The sequence below is a fragment of the Tarenaya hassleriana genome, unplaced genomic scaffold, assembly GCF_000463585.1.
Source record: "Tarenaya hassleriana unplaced genomic scaffold, ASM46358v1 Cleome320, whole genome shotgun sequence".
In the NCBI taxonomy this organism is placed as follows: Eukaryota; Viridiplantae; Streptophyta; class Magnoliopsida; order Brassicales; family Cleomaceae; genus Tarenaya; species Tarenaya hassleriana.
The window spans coordinates 45272-70842 of record NW_010966373.1 but is presented as its reverse complement, the minus strand read 5'-3'; the positions used below and the strand labels follow the sequence as shown (position 1 = coordinate 70842).

General features: G+C 37.2%; 4 protein-coding genes across 5 annotated transcripts; 1 reads left to right on the top strand and 3 right to left on the bottom strand.

The window, feature by feature from the left end:
- Positions 1–1827: 1827 nt before the first annotated feature.
- Positions 1828–6008, bottom strand: LOC104821178 (zinc finger CCCH domain-containing protein 38). The gene is made up of 4 exons (XM_010551981.2): positions 5729–6008; positions 4311–4676; positions 2273–4175; positions 1828–2174 (listed from the first exon to the last, which is right to left on the bottom strand). Exons 2-4 carry the CDS (start codon positions 4631–4633, stop codon positions 2145–2147), a joined length of 2256 nt encoding a protein of 751 aa, XP_010550283.1. The 5' UTR covers positions 4634–4676; positions 5729–6008; the 3' UTR covers positions 1828–2144.
- A 798-nt stretch (positions 6009–6806) lies between these two features.
- On the bottom strand, positions 6807–11547 carry LOC104821177 (UDP-glucuronate:xylan alpha-glucuronosyltransferase 1). Of its 2 annotated transcripts, none has more exons than XM_010551980.1 (5): positions 11460–11547; positions 11061–11261; positions 9304–9974; positions 8049–8821; positions 6807–7323 (listed from the first exon to the last, which is right to left on the bottom strand). In XM_010551980.1, exons 1-5 carry the CDS (start codon positions 11510–11512, stop codon positions 7060–7062), a joined length of 1962 nt encoding a protein of 653 aa, XP_010550282.1. In that variant the 5' UTR covers positions 11513–11547; the 3' UTR covers positions 6807–7059. The 2 variants fall into 2 exon arrangements, with proteins under 2 accessions (XP_010550282.1, XP_010550280.1); XM_010551978.1 differs by having other exon boundaries at positions 11061–11264; positions 11460–11534.
- A 3756-nt stretch (positions 11548–15303) lies between these two features.
- LOC104821176 (ankyrin repeat-containing protein ITN1) lies at positions 15304–21388 on the bottom strand. The gene is made up of 7 exons (XM_010551977.2): positions 21051–21388; positions 19580–20086; positions 19275–19424; positions 19116–19175; positions 18986–19033; positions 18420–18856; positions 15304–16042 (listed from the first exon to the last, which is right to left on the bottom strand). The coding sequence occupies exons 1-7, from the start codon at positions 21157–21159 to the stop codon at positions 15431–15433; spliced, it is 1923 nt and encodes a 640-aa protein (XP_010550279.1). The 5' UTR covers positions 21160–21388; the 3' UTR covers positions 15304–15430.
- LOC104821175 lies at positions 16285–17897 on the top strand. The gene is made up of 2 exons (XM_010551975.1): positions 16285–16705; positions 16814–17897. The coding sequence occupies exons 1-2, from the start codon at positions 16654–16656 to the stop codon at positions 17407–17409; spliced, it is 648 nt and encodes a 215-aa protein (XP_010550277.1). The 5' UTR covers positions 16285–16653; the 3' UTR covers positions 17410–17897.
- Positions 21389–25571: the final 4183 nt, after the last annotated feature.

Here is a 25571-nt window from a genome sequence, read left to right as displayed (position 1 = left end):
TTATACTGCTATATCGAATGAGTCTACAGGGTCACACACGCAGGGAAGGACAAACGCATGAGAAAACGAAGAAAAACCGAGACAGAAGGGCCAGACCCGACGGACCAGAAGGGTTAGACCCGACAGATCCGCCAAGTCTAGGCCCGACGGTCCAGAACGTGGTCTGTCCGTTCCAGAAGGTCTAGGACGGACGGTCCACCGAAGGCAGACCGTCTGTTCTGGCTTCTAGAACAGACGGTCCACGTGCATTCTTAGACCGTCCGTTCCGGCTTTCGGATTTTTCAAAAATTAAACCAAAATTAGGGTTAAATCACTTTATAAGAAGGAGATTAAAACCCTAATTAGGAGAGCCGGCTTTCAGAACTTCGACAGAGCTTTTGTGAGATCCAAGAGGTTCTAAGAGGTGATCTAAGTATCGTTTTCTCGAAGTGATATACTGAATAGTTGATTCGGGTCCTAACAGACAAGTTCCAATCGTTGGAATCCATCCCGAGGTGTGGATATGTGTAGAGGGCGAGGTAATCTTCCTCCTTTTTGTGGTCGGACGAACACATCAATTGATACAGGCCCTGGATCAATTGAGGTAAGCGTTTAACGTGTCTACGTAATCATACATGCATGGTTCTAGGGTTACATATAAATTTTTGTTTTACGTCCGCTGCGCAAACCCTAGAATCGATCTCTTTAGGAATAGGATTCGCTTTAGAGATCTCAGGAATCCCAACAGTACGATCGTGCACAAGTGGAGAAACAAAGATATTTTGCTCAGATAATTGGCTCGGACCGCGTCTTTATACGACACGACCGTGTTACTTCAAACTCGCCCGTGTCCAGCCCGTGTTCGAAGTGCAGAAATCTGATTAGACAATTGATTCGGTTCGTGTCGCTACTCAACACAGCCGTGTCACTGGCAGAAAAATTTTCTGTTTTGCGTTTGAATTGCCATTTTCGAAAGAGAAAAAAGCATAGCCACCAAAGAAATAAATAGAGGACATCTTGGGCTTCAAAAATCATCGAGAGATCACGGTAGAAGCCAGAGAACTCGAGAGAGAATCAATACGGAGTTTTTCGAGCCCAGAGATAAAAGAACCGTCGTCGAGAGATCGCTGCGAGTTTCTTTTTTACCTGTTTCTATGTTTCTTCTTATTTATTTAAATTTGAGTCTTTTTATGGGGATTAGACTCAATGTTCTTATTGATAACAAATTCATTACATTTATGAGGTCAAAACCTACGTGGAACAATCAGTGCTTCCCCTAATATCCTCCATTTGCCATAACATGTCTTCTACATTTAAATAGGTTTGAGGTTGAATCATATTAATTTTTTTTACTTTATTGGTAAGCAAAGCAGATGCGCGCCTAATCAAAATTTGATCTCAATCACTCTTTTTTTGTCGCAGTTGCTTACTTTCTTCACCTTTGAGTGGAAGAGTACTACAGTCTTGTTCCGACCCGCACGAAAGGCGTAATGATCCAGACACTATCTCGGAGAGAGGTGAAATAGATATGTCTCTGTCTCTCCACATTTCAGTTTGTGTTCAGCTTTTGAACAAAAAGAAATCCGGGTAAGACCAACAGAAAATCTAGTTAAATTTTTCGGGTATACAAATTCTGTTATGAGTTTTCTGGCAATGGTGATGAAACTGAGGACACAATATTTGAAAAGAAGTGTTTGAATCAAGTTCATAAGAGTAACATTAGGAACATCTCGTGAAACTAATGGTAATACCATTTGGGTTTGTAGATGAAAACTCTTTGTATTCATCAATCTCTTTCTTGGAGCAAAGCTGCCAATCTATGGGGGTAGTAATCCCCATTTGCTCCAATTAACCGTGAATTTGGATAAGTCAATTAAAATAACTTTTTCTTCCAATAAGTAAGGTAGCAGTTTCTGTCTAAAACAACATGAAACAACACATCCAACAGCTACAGCTACAGAACCTAAACCTTCGCTTTGAGTAAAAACCATTTTCAAGCCCCCCGAAAGAGAAGGAAAAAAAAAACATTTTTTTTCCCTCTTTTCCTGAGGAAGGCTCTACGGTATATCTACACCACCGAAGAAGGGTTCTCCAAGAAAGGCTTTAGTCTCCAAACAGTTTGAAACATTTCTAACATGGTCTAATCATCCTCTGGCTTAAACTAGCTAGCTCTTCTTCACTTTGCTGATATATGCCTGATAGTTTTAAGACAATACACAGCAAGACTGGTTAACAATCTCAAACCTGAAAAAGAAAAACCCAACAGAGTTCAAGGTTACGTAATAACACTAACCTGTACGAGCTTCGTGAGTTTCGGTTTTGAAGCGGATAGATAATGCTCGATCTTCTCCTGTGTCTGAGGAACGTTTCCATTCTGCATTGTCCCGGTCACTTTGTCAACTACCTTCTTCACTATGTTCTTGTATGCGTCTTTGCTCATCCGACCTTCTCTCCAAAAGGGTTTTAGAATCTCCTTAACCGTCTCCACGAGAGCAAATTTAAATGCCCGTATTCCTTTTGGGTCTTTTCCTTTCTTGTTTCCATCTGCCTTGTCATCTTCCTCTGCATTCTCAGCATCCTCACTCTCTTCATAGGTCTTTTTTCCATCTTCTTCTTTGCTCGATTCCTCGGTCTTTTTGTCCTTTTTCTCCTCAGTAACCTTGGGGTTTTCATCTTGTTTGTGGCTCGTATCAACAGGTTCTGTCTCTGAACCTATCCCGAGGAAAGCTGATGGAACTGAGCTATCGTGTTGTTGTGCATCAGTATTGATTGTTTGGGGTGTAGTAACAGCCTGGACAGCCCCTGCACCAGTGTTCATCTCATTCCCTTTTTGCTGAATCAGATTGATTACTGGATTGTTGTGAGAATGGAACATAGCTGCCTGATTTGGCTGAATGCCCACGGAAGATTGTTGCTTTCCATATCCCTCAGATTCGGTATGCAATGGTACCTGCATCGCAGTTTGCGGGGTCAAGGTAGAAAAATGGTGAGGAAGTGGTTGTCCGTTTCCAAAAAACTGCGCCAGAGAAGCTGAGATGTTGCTGATATGATTGAGCTCTTCTGGGGTGGCATTGTTATGAGTTGCAGAATTTGCATTGTTGAACATTCCCTTCGATGACTCCAAGTCACCGGAAACGGGTTTTTCCACCGAGAGATTCTCTTGATACCCTTTTCCGTTTTCAGGATTGCTCGAGTTTAAGCCTCCGGGAAGGTTGATAGCACTCGTTATCACTTGACTTCCCCCAACAGCTAGGGAGTTCTGATTACGCAATGCACTATGATTGAAATTGTCTTGATCGGATGTTTGGATGGGAGCAACATTGACAGTGTTCTTGTAATTGTTGACAGGTTTGTCACCGTAGGAAAACGCAGAACTGCTCCTGTGATTTCCATCTTGCTGAAAATAAGAGTTTCCAGCTTTCACATTCTGAGGTAATATTGCAGAACTATGGCTCCACAAACCATCTTTTACTTCACTATGTTCGTCCTTCGAGGGCTTATTAAAAGTTTTAACTCCGTAATCCCAATCCGGAGACATCTCCATGTCATTGATCCAGCTTTCATTAACTTTAGGTTGGGATATACTTGTATTGGCACGAGCAGTTCCAACATCACCAGACTTTCCAGCATCCGCTTTTTCAAAACCATTCCATCTAGGACCATTCTGAAACTTCTCCGCGCCACTATGATTGTTATCCTGTCCAAATAAATTTTCTTTAGGCTTTCTATCCGGACTTCCCCTAGCAGCACCATGATGAGAAAACCTACAGTTCTTTCCATTGCGACAGTGTCCAGCAGCAAAAAATTTGCAGGGAATATTGGAAAATTCGCGCTCATTTCTGTGTCTTCTCAGGACCGGATCAGATGTACCTTCATGTAAGTGCCTTTTCTCTCTTCTTAAATCATCCTCTGGATAATCAGTACTATAATCCGACCTTCCACCTCTAATGGCCTGTTCTCTGGAATCATCAGTATAATATTTCGAATCTCTTGCTTTCTTATTTCGAGCTTCCCAACCAGGGTCGGCGTTTTGATCAGACTGAAAATCACCACCTCTCTTGTATCTACCATCAAAGTCCCTACTTGCCTGTGGTGAAACTCGTGCTCGGCTCTTCTGTTTGTCATAGGGTCCTGCTTCTCGCTTTACTCTGTGGACTGGGCTTCGGCTACGACTCCGGCTTCGGCTTCTGCTATCACTACATAAGAATTTGTCTAAACTGATAAATTTCCTAGCCATGCCAGTGTGTATAAATGCTACATAAGAAACGAGAATGAGATTAGAAGTTTCTCTAGCACATGAGTTGTTCTACTAAGTACCAATTCACACTTACTTGTGTCGGTCCCTCACTGGAGACTGGCGGTCATAGTATCCAATCATGCCATCACCACTATGCGAAACTCTGCTTCGTGGCCACGCTTCTCCAGAGTGCTGTCTATTCTCATGCTTAGCTTTCAGATGCTCACCATCATCTAACCTCTTACTGTCATTTCTGCCATTACCCTCTGTGTAGGACAGGCCAGGTTCAGACTCTTTGTCACGGAAATAGGAACCTGATTTCCCGGGATAATCATCACCTCTAGCATTGCTGTTAAGATGTTCCGGTTCTTCCTTGAAGTCCCATCTTGAACTGCGTTTTCTATTTGATCCACTCATTTCACCCGAACTGCAAGTCTAGTACCAAATAAGAAGGGACAATCTGCATCCAGAATTTCGTTAGAAAAAGAAACAGAATAGCTTTTCCACAGTAGATTGTGTGTTTTCATCACCAGTGAACATGTCAAAACGATGAACACAAGTAAAAAAATGCCACGTGTCAGGAAAGCTATGCAAAAGAAGCCAGACATATGCTGAAACGAGAACATAGTAGAAATGCAATGCCATCCTCAAATATTATTCTCATTTGTTAACATGGTAAACAATACACTGAAACTACAAGCAACACAAAGCAAAATTTATCACAAATGAGCAATCTTGAAATGCACTTATCTGAACCACAACCACCAAAACCCAAGTACAGGCCCTATGTGATGTTTTCTGGTCAAACCAAAACAGGGTGTTTTGCCTATTATTACTACTAGCGCTCCTTTTGAAACAGTATGAAAACAATGCGGGAAACAATGTAACCAGTGAAAGACTAAACATGAAAAGGTCACCCTTAACAACAATGATAGGCAAACAACTTTGCTGACAATCTAATCATGATACAATCACCAAATGTAAGCCCGCTGTGTGTACATCGTTATTGGAACAAGAAGAAAGCAAATACCAAGAGGCAAATATGTGATATTCTCTTAAGCAGAAGTAGAGATAAGCACATTGCAAGGAAAAACACTCGAAATGACAAGGCTCAACATTCAACACTAGATTACCCTATCCATTAACAAAATTCTCTAACTTTATGGAGAATCAGCTGACCCTAATTCGAGCAAATTGAGAATCACAGGAACAAAAATCTTAATTTCTAAATCTATAAGAATGGTCCCTGGTACAAATCGAAAGTTTCAAGTTTTCACCCAGAATCGAGCTACGGCGTGAAATTCAAACCAGTAACAGTTCAAATCTCTCGTTTCATGATCAAGAAATCCTAAATCTCAGCTCGAAACCTAAAACCAAAATCGAATTCTCTAGTTCAATGTGCCAACGGGAACACGGATTCAACCAATTTCTCAGACAAAATAAGCCCTAGAAACCGAGACGCAACGGCATCAAACGTAGGAAGAACAACAACAAGAGAGAAGCAGCACTTACGAGAATTCAGAAAGAACACGCCATCACCCAAAGAAGAGAGAAAGAAAACCCTAGAACCGTGCTTCCTCCATCATTAACAAACCGCCGAAGTGAAATCTAACGAAAGCTTCGAAGCATCTAGGGTTTCCGAAGGAGCACCAAGCTCGAACGAGGAGGAAGAACAAGAAGAAGAAAAAGAAGACGAGACGACGACAACTTCGTCTGCTCGTGTTCTTGGCGTTAAAAGACTTGGGAGTTCTAGGTCTCCAAATCCACCCAAAAAAAATCGCAGTATGCGTTCTCCGTTAGTTTTTTGCTTTCGGTTTGGTATTATTCGATTCAGCTTATTTCGATTTTTTTTTTTTTTTTTTTGATAAAAACCTTATTTCGATTTTGAAAAAAACTATGCCAATTCTTAAACTAAACTCGATTCGATTTAGTTATATTTCGTTTACATTGGACTTAATTTCGGTTTTTATTAGTAAAAATATTGATTTTAAAAAATATTTAATTTTTAATTATTTTTATTCAATTCGATTTGGTTTGAATTTGATATATTCCATTTTAAAAAGTGACCATTGCGAATTCATGAATTATAATTATGTATTATTTAATATTATATCAGTTTATTTATTATATCGTTAACCGATGCATCTTGGTATTGAATCTTGTTAAGATTGTTCCTATTTTCCTTTCCATATTTTGATCGTCGATTTTCCGGATTTTGATCTCAGCCGTTGATTCATGGGGTATGTATGTGCACTGAATCTTGTAAGATTGTTCCTACTTTCCTTTCCATATTTGTAACAATGCATCTTGTTAGAAAGATGACTATTTTTATTTTTCACCTGTTTAAACCAAATAATCTTAGTATTTTTATATATCCATAAACCCGAAACAGGAAAATTTTGAAAATTTATGTATTGGTAAAATTTATCAGCTCTTCAATCATACAATCATAACTATTATTAATTACTGATATGGTAACAATTAGCAATCATAACCAAAATCAATTTATCACACCATTATCATATCTGTGTCGATGAAACGTTTTATATATACAAAATCCGAAAATTTAGACAGATCGAAGCTTGAGATATGTTCCTCGATCATCAAAATTCTTATTTCGAATGGAAAAAAATAACTAAAAACAAAAATTTAATAAGATGTACATATTTCATTGAGATTTTCTATAATAATAACTTCCTGTGAAGGAGAAAAAAAACCCACAAACATACACATATACGGAATCCGACCTCTATCTCATTGTCTTACGAGTAATGAATCTCGGATAACCATGAAACAAGGTATCCAGAAACCCGGAGGTCTCAGGTAAAAATACTCAGCCCTAGTCATAACGTGTGGCCGGGAAGAGCCGTAGTGGTGATGGCAGGAGGAGTCGGAGCAAAGGATTCGTCGTCGGTCCAATTGGATTCGCCCCAATGACGCAACATGTCTCTCCAATTGCATAATTTGTCGATACAGATATTGAATCTTGGATCTTTTATTCTGATTCTCCAATGCCCGTCCGAGTAATTCCCCATCCCTGCTTGTTGGCGGTCGTACTCTAACTGGGCTTTTTGCTTGGACCTCAAGTAACAGAACTGGTGTAGAACCTTTTTTTTTTTTTTGTCGTGTAATGACATGATGGTTAGTGTCTTCTAAATCAAGGTTACTTTCATATAAAATGATGAATTATAAAATTATGATTATTTAGAATTTTTATCGGGTTGAAGCAATTTAGTTTTGGTTTTGTTTATTATGTTCTGTATTATTGGGTAGTACAAAAAATATCCTTAAATGAAAAATCAAAAGATATTTAGTTTTGTTAGGTTTCGTTTTCTTGGATAATATTATCCAGTTTCTAAATAAATTTTCATTCTAAAATACTTCTTATATATTTAATTGAAATTTTGTTTGGTTTCAGGAAATCCAATTTGAAGAAATGCTGTTGAATTGAACCAAAATCGATCCCGGTTTTGGGTCAAATAGGTTGAATTTGTTCTTTTCCCTACCAAATTCAAATTGTTTAAAATTTCAAAACTTTGTGCTCGACCTTTTGAAAATATGTAAAGTTTTAGATTCCTAATTTTGGTTTTCGTAATTATTTGTTGCTTATAACTTTTTTAAAATTAGTGGAGGGCACCATAGTAAATTCTAATAAACGCAAACGCATAGGCGAAAAGCTGGCTACTGGCTAGCGGTTCCCGAGGTGATTGCATCCACAGACGCAGACCCCACTCGCGTTTGAGCCAAAACACGTGTGGAACAGCAGACGCAAACGCCGCCCGCGTTTGAGCAAAAAACACGTTTAGAACCCAAAAGAAAAAGAGAGACGTACCTGAGGCATCGCGTCGTGAACTCTCCACCAGCGTTGATGAGCAACATCGCTGGCGAACTCAAGAAATATATCAGCGTTGAAGTTGCAGTCATAGTCTCTGTAACAAAGCCATGGCTTCATACCCAGGTAGTGCAGAACATACAGAACCGGCGGCTCATGTCCGAACAGCCTCGTTTTCTTGCGCTTCACGTCATCATCATCCCCTACCCAGAAATGCTTCAAGAAATTCATATGCTTCGGAATCCGATGCCACCAAGTGAAAATCTCATTTAGATACCCTTGATCTCCTCCGTTATATGATTCTATCTCATTTATACGATCCATCAAAAGCCGAAACGTGCAGTTGCAGGGCTCGATCACCATCACGCCCGAGTTGAATAGGGTTCCATTGTTTCCCGTGGCCGAGATTTCGGGCATCGAGAACAAGAGATCGATGTTTCTCATTATCAGTAGATCGGCATCGATGAATATGATCTTGTCGTAATCCGTCAGCTGCCATAGCCGGAACTTGCTGTAGTTCCACTCGTTGTACGCGTCTTTCTCGGCTTTAGGGTTTCGGATTCTTTGTATCGTACGGATCTTCCATCCCGCGGCTTCTAGGCCGCTTCGGTGGTAAGGGCTTATGTTTTCATCGACAAGGATTACAAGGTCTCTGGTCGAACCCGACTGTCTTATGCTCTCCGCAGCTGCGATGGCACCGCATACATAGACGTGAGCCGAGTGGAGGATAGTCGCATACGCTTCCCTTCTCGGGTTTTCCGAGCTTCGTCTCTCTGTTTTATTCATCAGAATTCAGATTTACAGGTTAGATCACAATGACAAGATTTCTGTTAAACAAATAATTTAAGATCAGTTCAAATGAAAAATTCACAATTTTCAAGTTTATTAGTATGCATTTAAGTTCTAACAAATTATTATTCGATTACTAACAGATATTTAAAATTTAAGGGGGGAAGACGAAAAGCAATAATTAAAATTGCAATGAAAACGACAAATGAAATTAAAGAAAACCGGAAAAACGCAGAAGAAGAGCTGCAGAGAGTTTAGCAGAAACTATGCAGGAGAAATATTTAATTTCTTGTGAAAACGCAATCGAACTAACATTTTTTCTAGGTGATATTGTCAGTTAATGTTTTTACAAAATTAAACTAGGAAATGTGAACTGCAATAAAGTTTATACATATATATATATATATATATATATATATATATATGTTTCAAATATATTTCGAGCAGAAATAACAGAAACATATACCTGTAACGCCGAGTGGAAGAGCGAGCTCACAAGATCCAACAGGAAGCTGAAGCTTTTCCCTCAAGACATCAAGATTCGGTCTGTACATCCAAACATCACCTCTCCGAGCCACGAGATCCTTACAATGAAACAGATTTGGGATTGGAAAACACCTCGTCACGAACATTACGTGTCCCCGGAAAAACCCTTTTTCCGACGCAGCGACGGTCGCTGCAGCCAGTTGCAGATGCAATCTCCCGACATCTCTCGACCAGTTTCCTTCGTTCCGACATGGAAGTTTTACAATTATCAGATCGAGTTTTCTTCTGGGTACTTGAATCTTTGGAAGATCGGGACAAACGGGTATTTCTGTTTCTTGTTCCTCGTCGATCCATTCTGGATACAGGGAGTCCCATGTCACATTCTTGTCTGCGTAATCAAGATGCAATGCGACGATGTTTTCCTCTTCTTCTTGGTTTTTGTTGTTGTTGCTGTTCTTCTTGGCTGTTACCAGCCGTTTCCATCGTTGGATCTCGTTCTTGTTGAAGTTCAGGACGCCGATCGTACGGCTGGTATTCGTTCCCGTTTGGTGGTCGTTGTCGTCGTCGATAGTCTTAATGATTTTGGTCACATCTTCCCAGTTTATGTCCAAGTCTGAGACATACCGTGGATCTTGTCTTCCCCATATCCATCTGTTTCACAAAATAACCATACAATATAATGATAATTATATATACACAACAATGTGTTTATATATTTTTACAAAAAAAAATGTGTTTATATATACACCCCAACTATTCATCCCATATGTCAACTTTAAATATTTTACTTGACAAATCAATGCCAGCTTATTTCCTTAGGAAGTAACAAAATTGGAAGTTGGAAGGGGGAGAATTGTCGTGTTACCGAATTTCCAGTGTCATATTACCCAAGTTAAATATTGATTGTCGTACATAGGGGTGACTTATTCGAGTTTTAGTTCAGTTTCGATTATTTCGATTTTAGAAAAACTATAACCATTTGATTTTATATTGAATCCGGTTCGATTCAATTTGGTTATATTCAGTTCGAATTCGCTTCGGATATGACAAAAATACTCATTAATTCTTAAACTAATTTACAGTTTTTCTTGTTATTTTTTCTTCGGTTCATCTTTCGGATCCGGTTTTCATCGAATTTGATCAGTTATAATCATGTGTTATTCAGTTCGGTTATTAACTAAATAAGTCATCCCTAACCCTAATCACATATATACTTTTTTTTGTTTATAATAATTGGTACAATGAGATTGAATCTGAGTTGATTGGAAGCACTTTGTGCTACCCAACCACCAGGCCACCCACTTGGGTGCTAATCATATATATATATATATATATATATGTATTTATGTGTACGTACATGAATGTATGTGCAAATATGTATTTTGTTTTATAATTTTGTTCATAATATGAGCATTTTTAATTTTGTTGTCAAACCGCTACAAAATATGATCAAAAGGGAAGGAAAAATTACGATTCTACCGATCAATTTTCAATCATTAATAAAATCCACAGAATCGTTGTATTTATTTGCCTTTAATTAATTGCCATACAAACCGTAAGGGTCTAGGAGGGTAAAAAGAATCTGTTCTTTAATGTGGGGTTTTAAGGGTTCAATCTTTCAACATCTTTTATACGTAAAAACTCGATCTTTATCGTGTCTTTCAATGAGTTAGAGATGGCTACACATTCAAATCAAGAATTAAAATTGTTTGAGAGAGAGAGAGAGAGAGAGGTCACCGTGAAGAAGAGCGAGCGAGAGGATGGTGAGGGGAATAGAGGATGGTGAAGAGAGTGGCAGAGACAAGCATAAGCAACACAATCTTCACAATCTGAAACTTGCAACACCCATAACTCTTTTCTTGTGTCTGAAAATATAAACGTTTCTCCACATCTCTCCCGTTGTTGTTCCTCCTAAACCTCCTCTTGCATATCGCTTCTCTGCTTCACAAAAAAATAACAAAAATATAATTCTCGAAATTTCTTATATCAAACAGTAATAATGATATAAGGGTATCTAAGCGTTAACCTAGCGTTGTACGTAATTCTATAAATAAATTTGCATTTATACCGTATCAATACACAGTAATATTCCAATGAAACAATCCCATAAAATTAAGGAAGATATATAAAACTTACATGGAAGCTGAAAGGCGGCGGCGGGAATCTCCGGCGGTGGCGGCATTGGCCATGAGGTAGAGAGAGAGAGAGAGAGAGAGAGAGAGAGAGGAAATGATGAGATGTTAACATAGGAGGATGAAGATGAGATTTAGAAGAGCAAATATAGGTGAGACTTAACGTCTCTTTTAATTTTCCCATCAACTTATATATCTTCCATTTTGCCAATTTTTATTTGTGTTATTTTTTTTCTCTTGAGAAGAAAGGTGTAATATTTTTATTCTTCGAGCTATCATTGTTATGGATATTGTCATATTTTAATTTAACTTTGTTCTCTGAAATTGAAACTTTCCTTAGATTGATATGTGTCCACCAAACTTTGGATCATTCCTTCGGAAAGATAACTATTATTAAAAAGTTGAATAAATCCACACAAATATGTTTAAAAACAGTTTGAAATATCATATAATTAAAATCTAAAATATTTAAATGGGTTTCAAAAGCCGATCAACTATATGTTCAACAACTTAATTGCGCACATAGAATATCTTATTTTTTAAAATAATTTACATATATCTAAATCTGGATATTTCAACTTTTTTATATAAAGTTATTCAATTTTTCTTCTAATTTTGAAAAAAAAAACATTTTTTTATGTTAAACTTCGGTTTAATTTGAATTTTATTCGGTTTGTTCGATTTTTATTTAGAAAAATATTTATAAAAAAATTCATTTCATTTGTATTTTTTCATTTTTTTTTGTTTATTCTGGTATTATTATATAATATTTGATAAGGTTTGATTCATTTTTATATATCTGAAAGAAAAATATGTCTATAGTTATACATATTATTTTGACAGATTGTCTCAAGTTTTCATGAAATCTTGAATCAATATATAGCTTTTTTCAACCTTATACGTTCACATATAAGTACTTTTTAAATAAGAAAAAATGATTATATTTTAAATATCTTCTAATTTTTCATCATAAAAAACTAGTATGTATTTTTGTAATAAATTTGGTAATGGGCATTTGTATTATAACGAACCATTTAAATACAATTATGCTATGATAATGTACCATATAAATGTAAAGCTTGGAACTAAAGTAATGGAAAAGAGACATTCAAAGAATGCAAAGTTCAAATGCCCTTTTCAAAGACCTATTCCCACCAAACTTTTTTTTAGCGTGTTTTAATTTGGAGATGTTAATATTAATCCAATCATCTAATCCCAGATCTCTACCTTAACTAACCAAGATTAATGTGTAAACAACCACCCAAAAGCTTGCTTTCATTTTTAATAATCTAATAATAAAATTAGATTTTGACACTTGACTTCATCTGTCTGTCGGTTTATAAATACCTTTGTACGTCACACATGTATGCATATATGGCTACGACGGTGGATGTGGGGCACCTGCTAGTCTTGGTGAAAATTATTTAAATTGTTATTTTTCTAAAAAGATTATTTATTTCGATCGATGATGATGATTTTGATTGGTTTCTCTAATAAAAATAAGTACTTATTCATCTTAAAATATTGGTATGCAATGCTAAATAAAATCTATAGATTCGCCTAAATGCATGTTTATATGTATGCATGCATGCATGAGTTAGTTTTTACATTCATTTCGTTTTTGTAAGTTCAAAATGAATCCATGTAAAATATTTTTGTAGAGACAATTCGCCCGTCACATCTAATATTAGTTCTTATGATAAACCCTAAAATTGCACAAAAGTACTAACACTGAGCGTATAGATACTTCTATATATTTCATTATGGCTTACTAAATCCTAAACTCTTATAAATTTCTACACGTTAATTACTTTCACTTATTTGCATGAATTATACAGAATTCGGAACTAATCGAACGGAATATATAAAATTTAGTCGTCTTATTTTTATGTGTAAATCTAAACAATATTATAATTTACATTCATGATCTTTCTTTCCTTTTTTTTAGATTCAATTGGTAGATACTAGACGTCCAATCAAAAATTCGATGATGTCTAATATGTTATAATATTAATCTTGTTCGACCATATATTTCCTCTCATGCCGAGAGATTGATATATAATTGCTATCCTTCGGTAATATTTTCAGCCGAAATCGATAACTTATTACAAGTATAGAATTTAGTTGTATATTTATTATTAAACGTGGGAGAAACTAATGACAAACATTGTATAGATTAAGTTCTTAGTTTCCATAATATCTTGGAAATTTATGTATTAGGTGTATAGTACCATATATACATAAATATTATTTATTCTTTTAAAATGTAATTTTTATTTGTGTAGATTCTCTCGCTTTTAACAAAAATTATAAATATTACATAATAAATTTTGATTTGGTATTAGTTGATATGGTATCCCTCGTTCCTTTTTTTTTTGGGCCCTAACGTTCCTTTTAATTGGATATCAAATTCAATCAGATACATGCGTTCGTCTAGGAGGAACCTTGTCGGAAAGCTAAAGTTTTTTTACTTGGGTCCAAAGCAAAAACCAAATTTAGGAATTTACAAAGGAGATTTAGCAAAATATTATTCTAATTTTAGGAAGGAATATATTTTTAGATTAAAAAGAAACAATGCCCAAAAATGGTATTTAATTATGTGATTTAATTAACTTCTAAGCTTTCAAATTCAACAACATGCACAGACAGAGAGAGGGACACGTGGCACTTGGACAGACTTCGGAAGTAGCTGTGTTTGCACCAAAGAGAAAGGTGGGAACTCTGAATGTCTTTTGATAAGAGCCTTGCACCCATCGCTACGTATGATGAAAAAAAGGAAAACACATCTACATGAACACGATCGTGTGTGTATATATATATGTATATATAAAGAATATGCAGGCACCTGTATATGCGTACATACCGTATGTAAGGAGACGTAGATGTGACATGAGACATTGCATTGGAAGCAAAGCAAAGAAAAAGGTATTTTCGTATATTGTACACGTTTCCTTCCATGGTCATGTCTGCTTACCTACACCTCTCACCAATGTAACCTTCACCTCTCAATTTGTTATATTTTCTCTATATAGACTAAGAAGGAGCGGAGATTTCATTCATTTTTAGTTCATTTTTTCTAGTTTTATAAAAATTACACCTTTTTTTAAAATAATCTTATAACGTGTTTCACTTTTCATTAGATTACAAATTTACTTTCTAATTTCATCCAGTTGTTTCATACTCCGATTTTAAAGAAATTATATCTGATTTAAATTTTTAGTTCAAACTTACTTCACGTACAGTTATATCTGATTAATTTTTATAAAAATAACCAATTTTGATTCGTTTCAAATTTTATTCGGTTAAATTCGAATTCTGTTTTCATTAAATTACAAATTTATTTCTAAAAAGAATTTCGTTCAACTATTTCATATTTAGATTTGAAAGAAATCGCATCTGTTTGACTTTTTACTTGAAACTTATTTCACGTGAAGTTATATATCATTCGACTATACCTCCGACAAAATAGTAGAAATAATTTGGATTATAAAATGAATTATTAACTACTGCACCTTGATTTCTAAAAAGTTTGTACTCAAGTAAATAACACACTGTGCGGCTACAAAGCAATAAAAAGTTACGTAAACAAAAGTATATATGATATGATGTTGTACGATTAGGGCAATTTCTTATAATATAGGTTAATAATATCCATAAATTTTTTGTAGAAAAATGGTAGTCTTGATAATTAACTTTTAAAGTTTTTATTATGCTTTTTTCATGTACCTTTCATGTAAATAAAATGAAATTTTAAAAGAAAATTGAATATTGCCTATAATTATAGGTCAGTAAATCGTTTGGGGGTATTTTAGATACATAATTTAGTTTAGGGGTCGTTTCAAAAAATATTGAAATTAAAGGGGCCTGAAAACTCGGTATATAGTGGGCTAAGCCCAAACTTAACAAGGCCACGGGTTCAGCCACAAACAAAAACAAATTAATTAACATAAAACACAGATTATTTAATAAAATTAATTAAGAGCGAGGCTTATCAAAAACACCGCGTCCGTACGTGGAACAGAAGATCTCGACAAGCACCGGGAACTGAAGAACGACGAAAATTCCGACAGAAATAACGGCCAAGAATATGAATGGAGCAGAAACCCACGACAAGACATTGTCGCCGACGAGAATCGTCATCGTAAGAGTCACGACGAACGTCACCATCATCGACGCCATAGACAGGAACAACGAAGCCAGACCCACGATCAGTTTTGTCGGAAGCGATCTGAGGAAATCCTCTTCCCGGTAACGAGATTTGAGGATTCCGAGGAACATGAGGAGAGAGACACAGGAAGTGAAGAGAGAGATTGCGTCAGAGACGATATAGACCATGAAGGATTTCCGGCGGATGTAGATCGGAGTTCCGCCCTCGGAGTAGCCGCCGGGGACTGTGAACGCGGCGGAGAACATCATCGTAGCGATTAGGGCAGCAACTACGGAGCATGAAGATGCTGTCTCTTTCATCCATTTCTCTCCTTGTTCCACCAGCTCCTTGTGCTGGTCTGTGAATAGAGCTCGTGGTGTCTTCTTTTGTATTGAGTTCAGCATCTTCCTGTGCTTCGGTTGCACTAGACTTTCCACTTCCTTTGAATCAGTCACAAAAACCGAAAGCCAAGAATCAAAACCCAGAAACCGAAACTGCGAAAGAGTAGAAAGGAAAGCCGAAAATTGCAGAAAATCCAGTTTCAGCCAATGCGGAAGAAACATTTTGCTGAGTTTCTTGAGGTACAAGAAACAATTCAAAATTGTGCGTTTTGATGAAAACAATGTCTACGAGAGAGATGAGAAAGGGAAGACAAAATTCGTGTCGGAATCATTTGAGTTTGTGGTATTTGTTGGATTTTCAGAAAATTAATTGCTGATGTGGAAATAGTAGTGGTTGCTGTTGTTAATGGGTAGTTTTTTTTAAGAGTTTACGTCAGTTTTTTAACTTTTAAGTTTGTAACTGTTTTATTTTGTATTTAATGACTTTATGTTGTAATGAACATATGTATGCAAGGTTTTATTTACGAGAGAAACTTTGTGTCATCGTTTTGGTTGTTGTTCAAAGTACATCTCAAGTGATTTGATTTCTAAAACTTGAGTTTGTAAAAGGAGCAACAGATTTAAGTGTGTGTAAAATAATAGTGGTATCAGAGGGGTTTTGATCTTTCGGAATCTGTGAGTGTTTTTTTTTTTGAAAAAGTGAAAACGAAATGGATCAAAATGTTGGTGTTGGTGTAACTCTCCCCGTTCCGGTGTTTGATGGTGAGAATTACCAAGTCTGGGTTGTGAAGATGAAAGCGTTTTTGAAGGATTCAGATCTGTGGGAAGCCGTAGAAGAGGACTATGAAGTTACTCCACCGGTGTTTGATGGTGAGAATTACCAAGTCTGGGTTGTGAAGATGAAAGCGTTTTTGAAGGATTCAGATCTGTGGGAAGCCGTAGAAGAGGACTATGAAGTTACTCCATTGGGTGCTAATCCTACAGCGAATCAAATAAAGTTGTACAAGGAGAGAATGGCGAGTAAAGCAAAGGCCATGTCTTGCATCTTCTCGGCAGTGTCACCGTCGATCTTCACGAAGATCATGGGGTTGGAGTCTGCCAAAGAGATGTGGGATTTCTTGAAGAAGGAGTATGAAGGGGACGAAAAAATCAACGGAATGAAAGTCATGAATTTGTTGCGAGAGTTCGAGCGACAACAAATGAAGGGAAGCGAGTCAGTAAAAGATTATGTCGATCGTCTTGTCGATATAATCAACAAGGTAAGAATTCTTGGCACTAAAGTTGAAGATGTTAAGATTGTGCAAAAAATTTTGGTTTCTATACCGGAAAAGTTTGAAGCAACGGTTGCATCTTTGGAAAACACTAAAGATATGTCAAAAATCAAGCTCTCAGAAGTTCTTAATGCCCTTCAAGCACAAGAACAAAGGAGGCTTATGCAAAAGGAAGATCAGTGGAAGGTGCTTTAATAGCAAAAGAAAGAATAAATTCTGCAGAAAATGGAAAATTTAGTGAGCAATTCATTGAATCGTGCAAACATTGTGGTAAGAAAGGTCATCCATATTGGAGATGTTGGAAAAGACCCGATGTTAAATGCAGGAAATGCGGTAAAATGGGACATGTTGAGAAGATTTGCAAAGAAAAGAATACAAAGAATGTTGAAGTTGAAGCGAATAGGGTTGAAGAAAATGAAATGGACCAACTTTTCTGATCAAATTTGTGTAGAACTTTGAACCAAGGAGGAGTTTGTTAGTATTTTGGTTCAAAAGTTTGTGGTATTTGTTGGATTTTCAGAAAATTAATTTTTTATGTGGAAATAGTAGTGGTTGCTGTTGTTAATGGGTAGTTTTTTTTAGAAGTTTATGTCAGTTTTTTAACTTTTAAGTTTGTAACTGTTTTATTTTGTATTTAATGACTTTATGTTGTAATGAACATATGTATGCAGGGTTTTATTTACGAGAGAAACTTTGTGTCATCGTTTTGGTTGTTGTTCAAAGTACATCTCAAGTGATTTGATTTCTAAAACTTGAGTTTGTAAAAGGAGCAACAGATTTAAGATTTAAGTGTGTGTAAAATAATAATTTGCCTCAAACCAAAATCGAAACTCAGAAAACAAAGCAAAACAAGAGTTGTAGACGTTGCAGAAACAGTTTGCTTGGGTTAAAAGAGATAGTTCTATGTTCCTGTCCACTAGTAGTGTGTAAGAAGATCCTTTGTATCGGTGGTGGATTACTTAACTTGTGAATCGGATTTGAACATTGCAAAAATAAAAAAATAAAAAAATCATCTCCAAATGGAGAATCCAAACTCATAAATCGAAACCAAACTCAAAAAGAGAAAGCAATACGGAAACCGCAGAAAATCGAGTTGCAAAAGTTGCAGAAACGTTTCAAATAGTATCTTGGGTTAAAAAAGATTTGTATGGTTTTGTCCAAAGAATAACATGTGGGAAGCTTAACTGTATATATGTCAGTCTGACCTTGAACCATTGCAACTCCCTCTGCATCTGAAGAGCTGCACCTGGAATAGGATTAAGCCTAGAAGATGGAGCTTTGAACGCAGCTTGATGCAACATATTATTATTGTTCCTGTCCCAAGCGGTGGCTAAGATGTTCTTCTTCCCTCCCATCTTGTAAATCAGACTAAATATCTTCTCTTGTCTCTGCCGAACTGCACATAGGAATACGTTGAGTTTGAACTTGTCTCTGAACCATACGATATCCGGCCAATGCTTCATTAGCTCTTCGACATATTCAACGATCCCGTTCTCCACGGCTTTGAACAATGCCTGGTTCAGACACGCGTTCTCGTGTTGCCTCGAGTCTAGGATTGCTATTTCTCGACAGATTTTCTCTAATATGTCTTTTGCTTGGATATGTCCCAGCTTCAGTTTGTATATTTGGTTTATATGTGGAACTGCCAGTAAGTTTCATCCCGCATTGATCATAGTTAGGGAAGAGTTGATATAAAACGAAAATCACCAAGAAAAATGTAACTTCAAGATCAAATTATAATTTAGGGTTTCTGCTCGAAGACACTGCTTACAGAGAAACTTGAGGGAGTTCAACACCTTGTCTCGGAACGTATGATCTCCTGCATATATATAATGGACCGTATAATCATCAATTTGTCGGAAAATACAACATTAGAATCATTACGGTCCGTATATATGTACCTCTGGTTCTAGTACGTTTATGGTAATTTGGAACTTCATGAGGCTTATGTATGTGAATACCTTCAGAGCATCAACGACACAACACGTTAAATCTTCTTCAGCAACAAGTTACAATATGGTAGATTCAAAGATATATATATGTGATCGATATATACGCACAGGAATATATCCACCATTGCCAAGCTCTAAGATTAGTACTGCTCGGAAAAGCAGAAGGCGTTTGAGCGAGAGCAAGGATCGCTGTATCGTTATCAAAATCTCTAATATATACAAGTTTCGGGTACCGTTGTATCAGATCCAACGCTATATCTTGATACCACACAGAGAAAGAAAACAACATTAGCGAAACATATGACCAAATTAGAGCAGAAACATGAGATAACACTCCCTTTTATGTTTTCTTGTCTTAGAATATTTTGTGATAAAAAAAATATGATTTGATTGAGTTTCTGTTTCATATTTACCGTACAATCCATCGACTATGCAGTTGGTAACGAGCATGGCACCATTCTTGCCCTTGTTTTCATCTGATTCATCAGATGGATCGAGATCACGCAGAGGAGTAACAGAGTATAGATACCGAACTAAATCTCTGTGTCCGTACAAGGAAGCTACAACGACAGGAATATGCCCTTTCTTGTTCCCAATGCTGACCAAATCAGAACACTTAGTCACCAAACACTCTGCAATTCTCACAATACCTCCGGTCGCAGCATAAGTGAGAGGAGTCATCTCGCTATCGTTCTTCGTCTCTAAGAAGTTTGGATCGTGAATTTGTCGAACAATCTCTTCCACGATCTTGATGTGACCCGACAACACGGCTTTATGAAGAGGCGTGTCGCCGTTTGACATTGTCTTGGAAGTTAAAGCCTCGTGGTTTTTGTTGAGAAACTCTTTCATGGCGTCAAAGTCTCCTCTGTCTATGCTCTTGAAAAGGGAGATATATGTGATGTTCTCTTGTCTTGTCTCATCTGTTCATAGCGAACATGATAATATACATTTTTATGTTTCACATACAAATATAGAGTTTTGAGACCCGCACGTTTTCAGGTATCCGGTCTCGCAGGTTTTCGGGATGCGGATAATTGATAACCAACGAAAACTGGTAACAGGTGCGACGTGGATAATAACTCGGACTGTACGTATCCGCGATAGATTACCCGTGGGTACCATGTAGGCGTACATCTATGATCATATTTCTACTATAATATATTTACAATAATACCTAGATTAATTTATGTAAAATTATTAATATATCCCTAAAATCAAGAAAAACGAAATTTCTAATATTTACGTGGATTCGGGTAACTAGACCGCGGATATCCGGGTCTAGCAAAACCTATACTAAGACATTATCTCTTGAAAATCCTCAAGGATTAAGTCGAGATCGGATACTAAAAAATCCGTATATCCGACCTGCGCCCGTTTTTAATGTATGGTTTTTGAATGGTAATGAAAACTGTATTCTTATAGGTGCATACCATATTAAGACTTTCGGAGAGCACTTAAAAAACATTCATGATTTCTAATTTGATAAACTTTAGAACGGTTTTCCATTTTATAAATATCTGTTGGTCAAAAAGTCTCTGATATTTTTATCGCAAGGTAACAAAGTGGTAATGATGTTGTTGATGGCTAAATGTGAGATGCCTAATTTTAGGAAATTAGGTTACTTTATTAAATTGGGTAATTTACTGTAAAAAAGAGGTATATGTTGGCGGAAAAAAAGAACAACTTGCGAAATTTTTTTCATTTTTGGCCAATTTCACCAAATTTTCTCGATATTTTTTTTTCTTGATCTGACAGAATCTCGATTTGTTGCCGTATTATATGTGAGTAACGCACTATAAACGTAACGTGTCGATTGGAGTTGGCTCACTGTCATCTTCAAGAATTGGAGTACATGCAAGTAAAACAATAACAATTGAACGTTACCTTGATCCATGTATTGTAGTTGTTCTCCTTCATCCATATAGGCATTATCCGCTTCTTGTTGTAAACTATCAGTTCTTAAACTTTGACGGAAACGTTTCTCCACGTCCATTTTCGTTGCTTCTTCCGCAACAAACGTAACGTCGTAATCGAGGTTTGTAAAACAGAACTTAGTGTCGGTGTCGGTGTCTCTGTCCTAAATTGGGTAATTATAGATATTTTGGAGGGAAGCAAAAGGATATTAAAGTGACGGTGTTTGAATTTAAGCTTTTGAAGCGTGGATTGTGGTTTAAGGAAATTTAAGCTTTTGAAGCGTGGGTTGTGGTTTAAGGACAAAACAAGAAGAATCCCAATATTAGAATACCAGTTAATCTTGACCGTTGATTAGAAAAGGAATCTCCATATTTGTCTTTATTTTTTTTTACACTGATGTGTATATATATTCGTTTTCTTTTCTCTTTTGCCTTTTCTTTAATAAAAATATGCTCAAGTGTTCTTTTTTTTTTGCTTTTTCTTTAATAAAAATATGCTCAAGTGTTCATTCTTTCGGATTGCATCTATTGAAGACGTCATCGCAAAGCAAGGGATTTCGTGTAAAGGTTATCAAATTAATAAATCTTATTCTAACAAAAGAAAATATATGATCTATCATATTCGTATATACTAGTATTGTAACATGAAATCTTAGCCAAATCTGTATGATGGAATTGATTGGTGCTGGTAATAAGTAGAATTCTCCGTTATACTATCCGAGCTAAGGGATGTAAACGAGAGTGACTCGACCCAGATCATCTAGGTCGCAAACTCGTTCGATTAGCGATTTCAACACGACTTATGAGTTCCAAACAAACATTCAAAACAATATATCTTGAGATAAGAAGATAATTTGATATGTTTTCTAATATAAACATATAATAAATATTAAAACCAAGATTACATATAACATTTGACGTCATGAAAAAAAACATTAAAAGAAAAAGAAGAATCTAGAGAAGTTGAAAACGTTAAATACCATACATTATTTTTGTTCCATTTCCGACGCGCAGATTCGCTCCACCTCTCACCAACGTTCTACTTCTTCGCAGTTCCTATACATTTTTATAAATGTGTGAGGTACATGCGGTATCCAATATCTATGATAAAGAAGATAAACACTTCTGTAACGTTGCTACTTGAAGTCAGTAAACTTCTTCTTCTTCTTCTTCTTCTAATCCTTCAAGTAAAAAATGCAGTTTCTACGCCAGTGTTCAACCTCGTGGTAGTAATGACACTCTCCCTTGTCCGATTTGGACTTCGACAACATGGTAACATTTGTCTTCTTTGTCGATTTCTTACCCCCTTCTTTTCCTCATGCTCGCTTTTTGGAACACTTTCTAGATTGCACGACAAGGATGCTCTTATCAATCTTAATCTTTTGTTCAGCCGACACTAGCATCCCATTGATCGTGATAATCTAGGTGAATGGATGGTCAAGTGATAAAAACTTAGACTAAACCGATTCCGCAAGGGTACGGATTCGATGTAGTATCAGGGTCGAACACAGGGATCGAGAGGTGATGGAGTCGATTTCGATTCTAGCTATAGCGAATGTAATACCCCGATTCTCTAATGAATTAGTTAAATAATTTTTGGGAATAAATAAAGATAAAACAAGCCTAAAAACATAGAGAATTAATGTGAATGCTTGAGTTGGGTCTATGTGAGCTCGTTTTCATCATGTGATGGTGTTAACATGATGAATATGATGCATGATTAGGAAGAGGAAGTTTCTATCAATATTTAGAAACAAACGGGACTTAATTCGGATAAGAAATGAGTGAAAACGAGACAATCAAAGCTAGTCCTAACGAACCAGAAATGTAGTCCGAACGGACTACAGAAGTCAGTCCCCGGATTACAGAATCAGTCCGAACGGACTACGTATCAGACCGGACGGACTGAGGAGGTGGGGTCGAACCAACTGTCAGTAAGCACTATTTGGACGCGAATAATGCACGACACACGGGTCCAATCGCCGTTTTCACGCACTAGGACGACAAGGGGCATTCCTAATTGCCCCTAGACTCCTTAGATTGTCTCCTAGATCATTCCACAACCCTTAAAGACTCTCCCAATCTGCTCCAAGAGTCATTCCTGGGCTCTGAAGTTGCAGAAAAAGAAAAGAGAAGAAAAGAGAGAGGGAGAGAAAGAAGAAGAGAGGAGAGAAGATGAGCTCGGGAAAGTGTTGGGAAACATTCCTAGAGTGTCCAAAGAAGAGATCTCAAGGCGGAGGAACAAAGAAACATCACTCAATCTTGGCCAAATCAGACTCAAACCGAATCTGATCCAAGAACAAGTGAGTGGCTCGAGTTGGCTTGTTGTGGTCTTGTTTTCATCATTCGATTGTATTTAAATCTGTAGTTTGATGCATGAAATTGAAAGAGGAAATTTCAAAGAACGTGTAGAAATAAACGACATCAAATTTGGTTAAGAAAAGAGTGAGAACGGAGTGATTGAAAACTGACCAGAATCACAGAATCGTGACTGGACAAGACCAGAAGCCCAGTCCGGACGGACTGACATCCAGTCCGGATGGTCCAAACACATGGGACAATTTTCGACACTTCCGGTCAACTCGGGAAGTCTGTTCTTGGACCAACTTGTTTGAACAGTCCAGACTTACAGACCGAACGGACCAGACCCCAACACGCACAAACGGTCCATAGACACGGACCGAACGGACCAGACACAGTACACACATACTCGAATGGGAACCAGAGGCCAAACCAGAAGGGCCGAAAGGGTCGGACTGAATGGTCTGAGCTGAGAAAAATGGTGGAAATGGAATAAGGGTGGTTGTGAAGTAGAAAGAAGAATTTGGAATGCGTGAAATAAATGAATATTTATTAAAACCTGTAGCCAGGATGTGGTGAGATGTGAGAAATAAACTGAGAGGGATTTGTATGTATACCAGTACCGGTTGACGAGTGAGTCAGTACTGTGCAAATGTTTGGTGCCTGTATCGGTTGACGAGTGAGTCAGTACTGTGCAAGTGTTGGTGCCAGTACCGGTTGACGAGTGAGTTTGTACTGTGCAAGTGTTTGCTTCCAGTACCGGTTGACGAGTGAGTCAGTACTGTGCAAATGTTTGATGCCAGTACCTGATAACACGTATTTCGGGTGATGTTTTGATATAGGATGTCTAACGTATTTCACTCGATTTTATATATTTGTAGACATTGTAGGGCACATTTGGCTTCGATATTGGTTGGTTGTGTTCTTTGGTGTTTAAACAGGAATCCACACATTAAGAGAGAAAAAGGAGTGGAAAACATGGAATACGGAACATCACGGACGAACCAGAAACATTTGGAGTGTCTCCAAGGAAAACGTGAAGCTCAGAAAACGTCAGATCTTGCAAGTCCAATAACTTTCACTCTACAAGTCCAAATCATACATTCTCTACATCATTGGAAAGCTCTCTTTGATATCTACTGATCATATCATCTTTACTTGAGAATTTTATGAGTGATTGGGATCTTTATCATCAGAATCATGTGCATATGAGTCGTCTAGGGGTAGAGTAGGTCCTTGTTTTGTCCATTTCAGGACCAGGTGGTGCAGTGAAGTCTCCGGGAGAAAACAACGAAAAAAATCAGACGAAAACGCGGAATGTGGAACAAGAGCAGAAACAGGCTACCGCCCTAGAAAGAGATCTGGCCGCCCTAAAGTGATAGAAGCCTCGAGATTTAACAGAAAATTCAGGAGGGCCGCCCATAAGTTCTGCCGACCGCCCGAAAATGTGAAGCATATTCGGGCTCCCGCCCTGAAACACAAAGAGACTGCCCATTTCTGTCTGACGAAATTCATTTGTTGTTTTGGGTCATTTCCAAGCCCATTAGTGAGAAAGAAGAAAGCCCTAGGGTTTGCTGAACAAAAGAGGAAAGAGGGAAAGAAAAAAGGGATCTTTTGGCCATTTGAGGAGGGAGAAAAAACACTTGGGGGAAAACTTGGAGCTTGGGAGACTTGGAGAAGAAGAGAAGTGATCATCACCATTGAAGACCAATCTAAGCATTCCTTTCTCTTCTCTATCATGTTCTCTTTTGTTTCTTCTTGTTTTCTTCCTTTGAGTATGGAGTAGAACCCTAGTTGTGGGGGAGGGGTCCCCCTTTTGTGTATGGATGTTGGGTTTTCAATCTATGGTACTCTTTTAGTTGTTTCTATTGGTTTGATGTCTTATCCTTCATGCTTTTGATCTTGGCAAAACCTTGATTGAATGATCTTAGAACAACATTGATCATAGACATATGGGAATGGTGTTTTGACCTAGACATCAAATGAACAACATTCGTGTCCAATCGTTTTCATCACACAAGTTTCGTTTGCTCATTTGACCCTCATTTCATATTTACATTTTCACAAACACCTTGTAATCAATATTTTCCATCACCTTTGATCTAGTTTAAGAATGTATTAACACAACCTAGTCCTCGTGATCGACCCCGGTAGTACAACTACCGTATACTTGCGGATAGTGGTACGAATT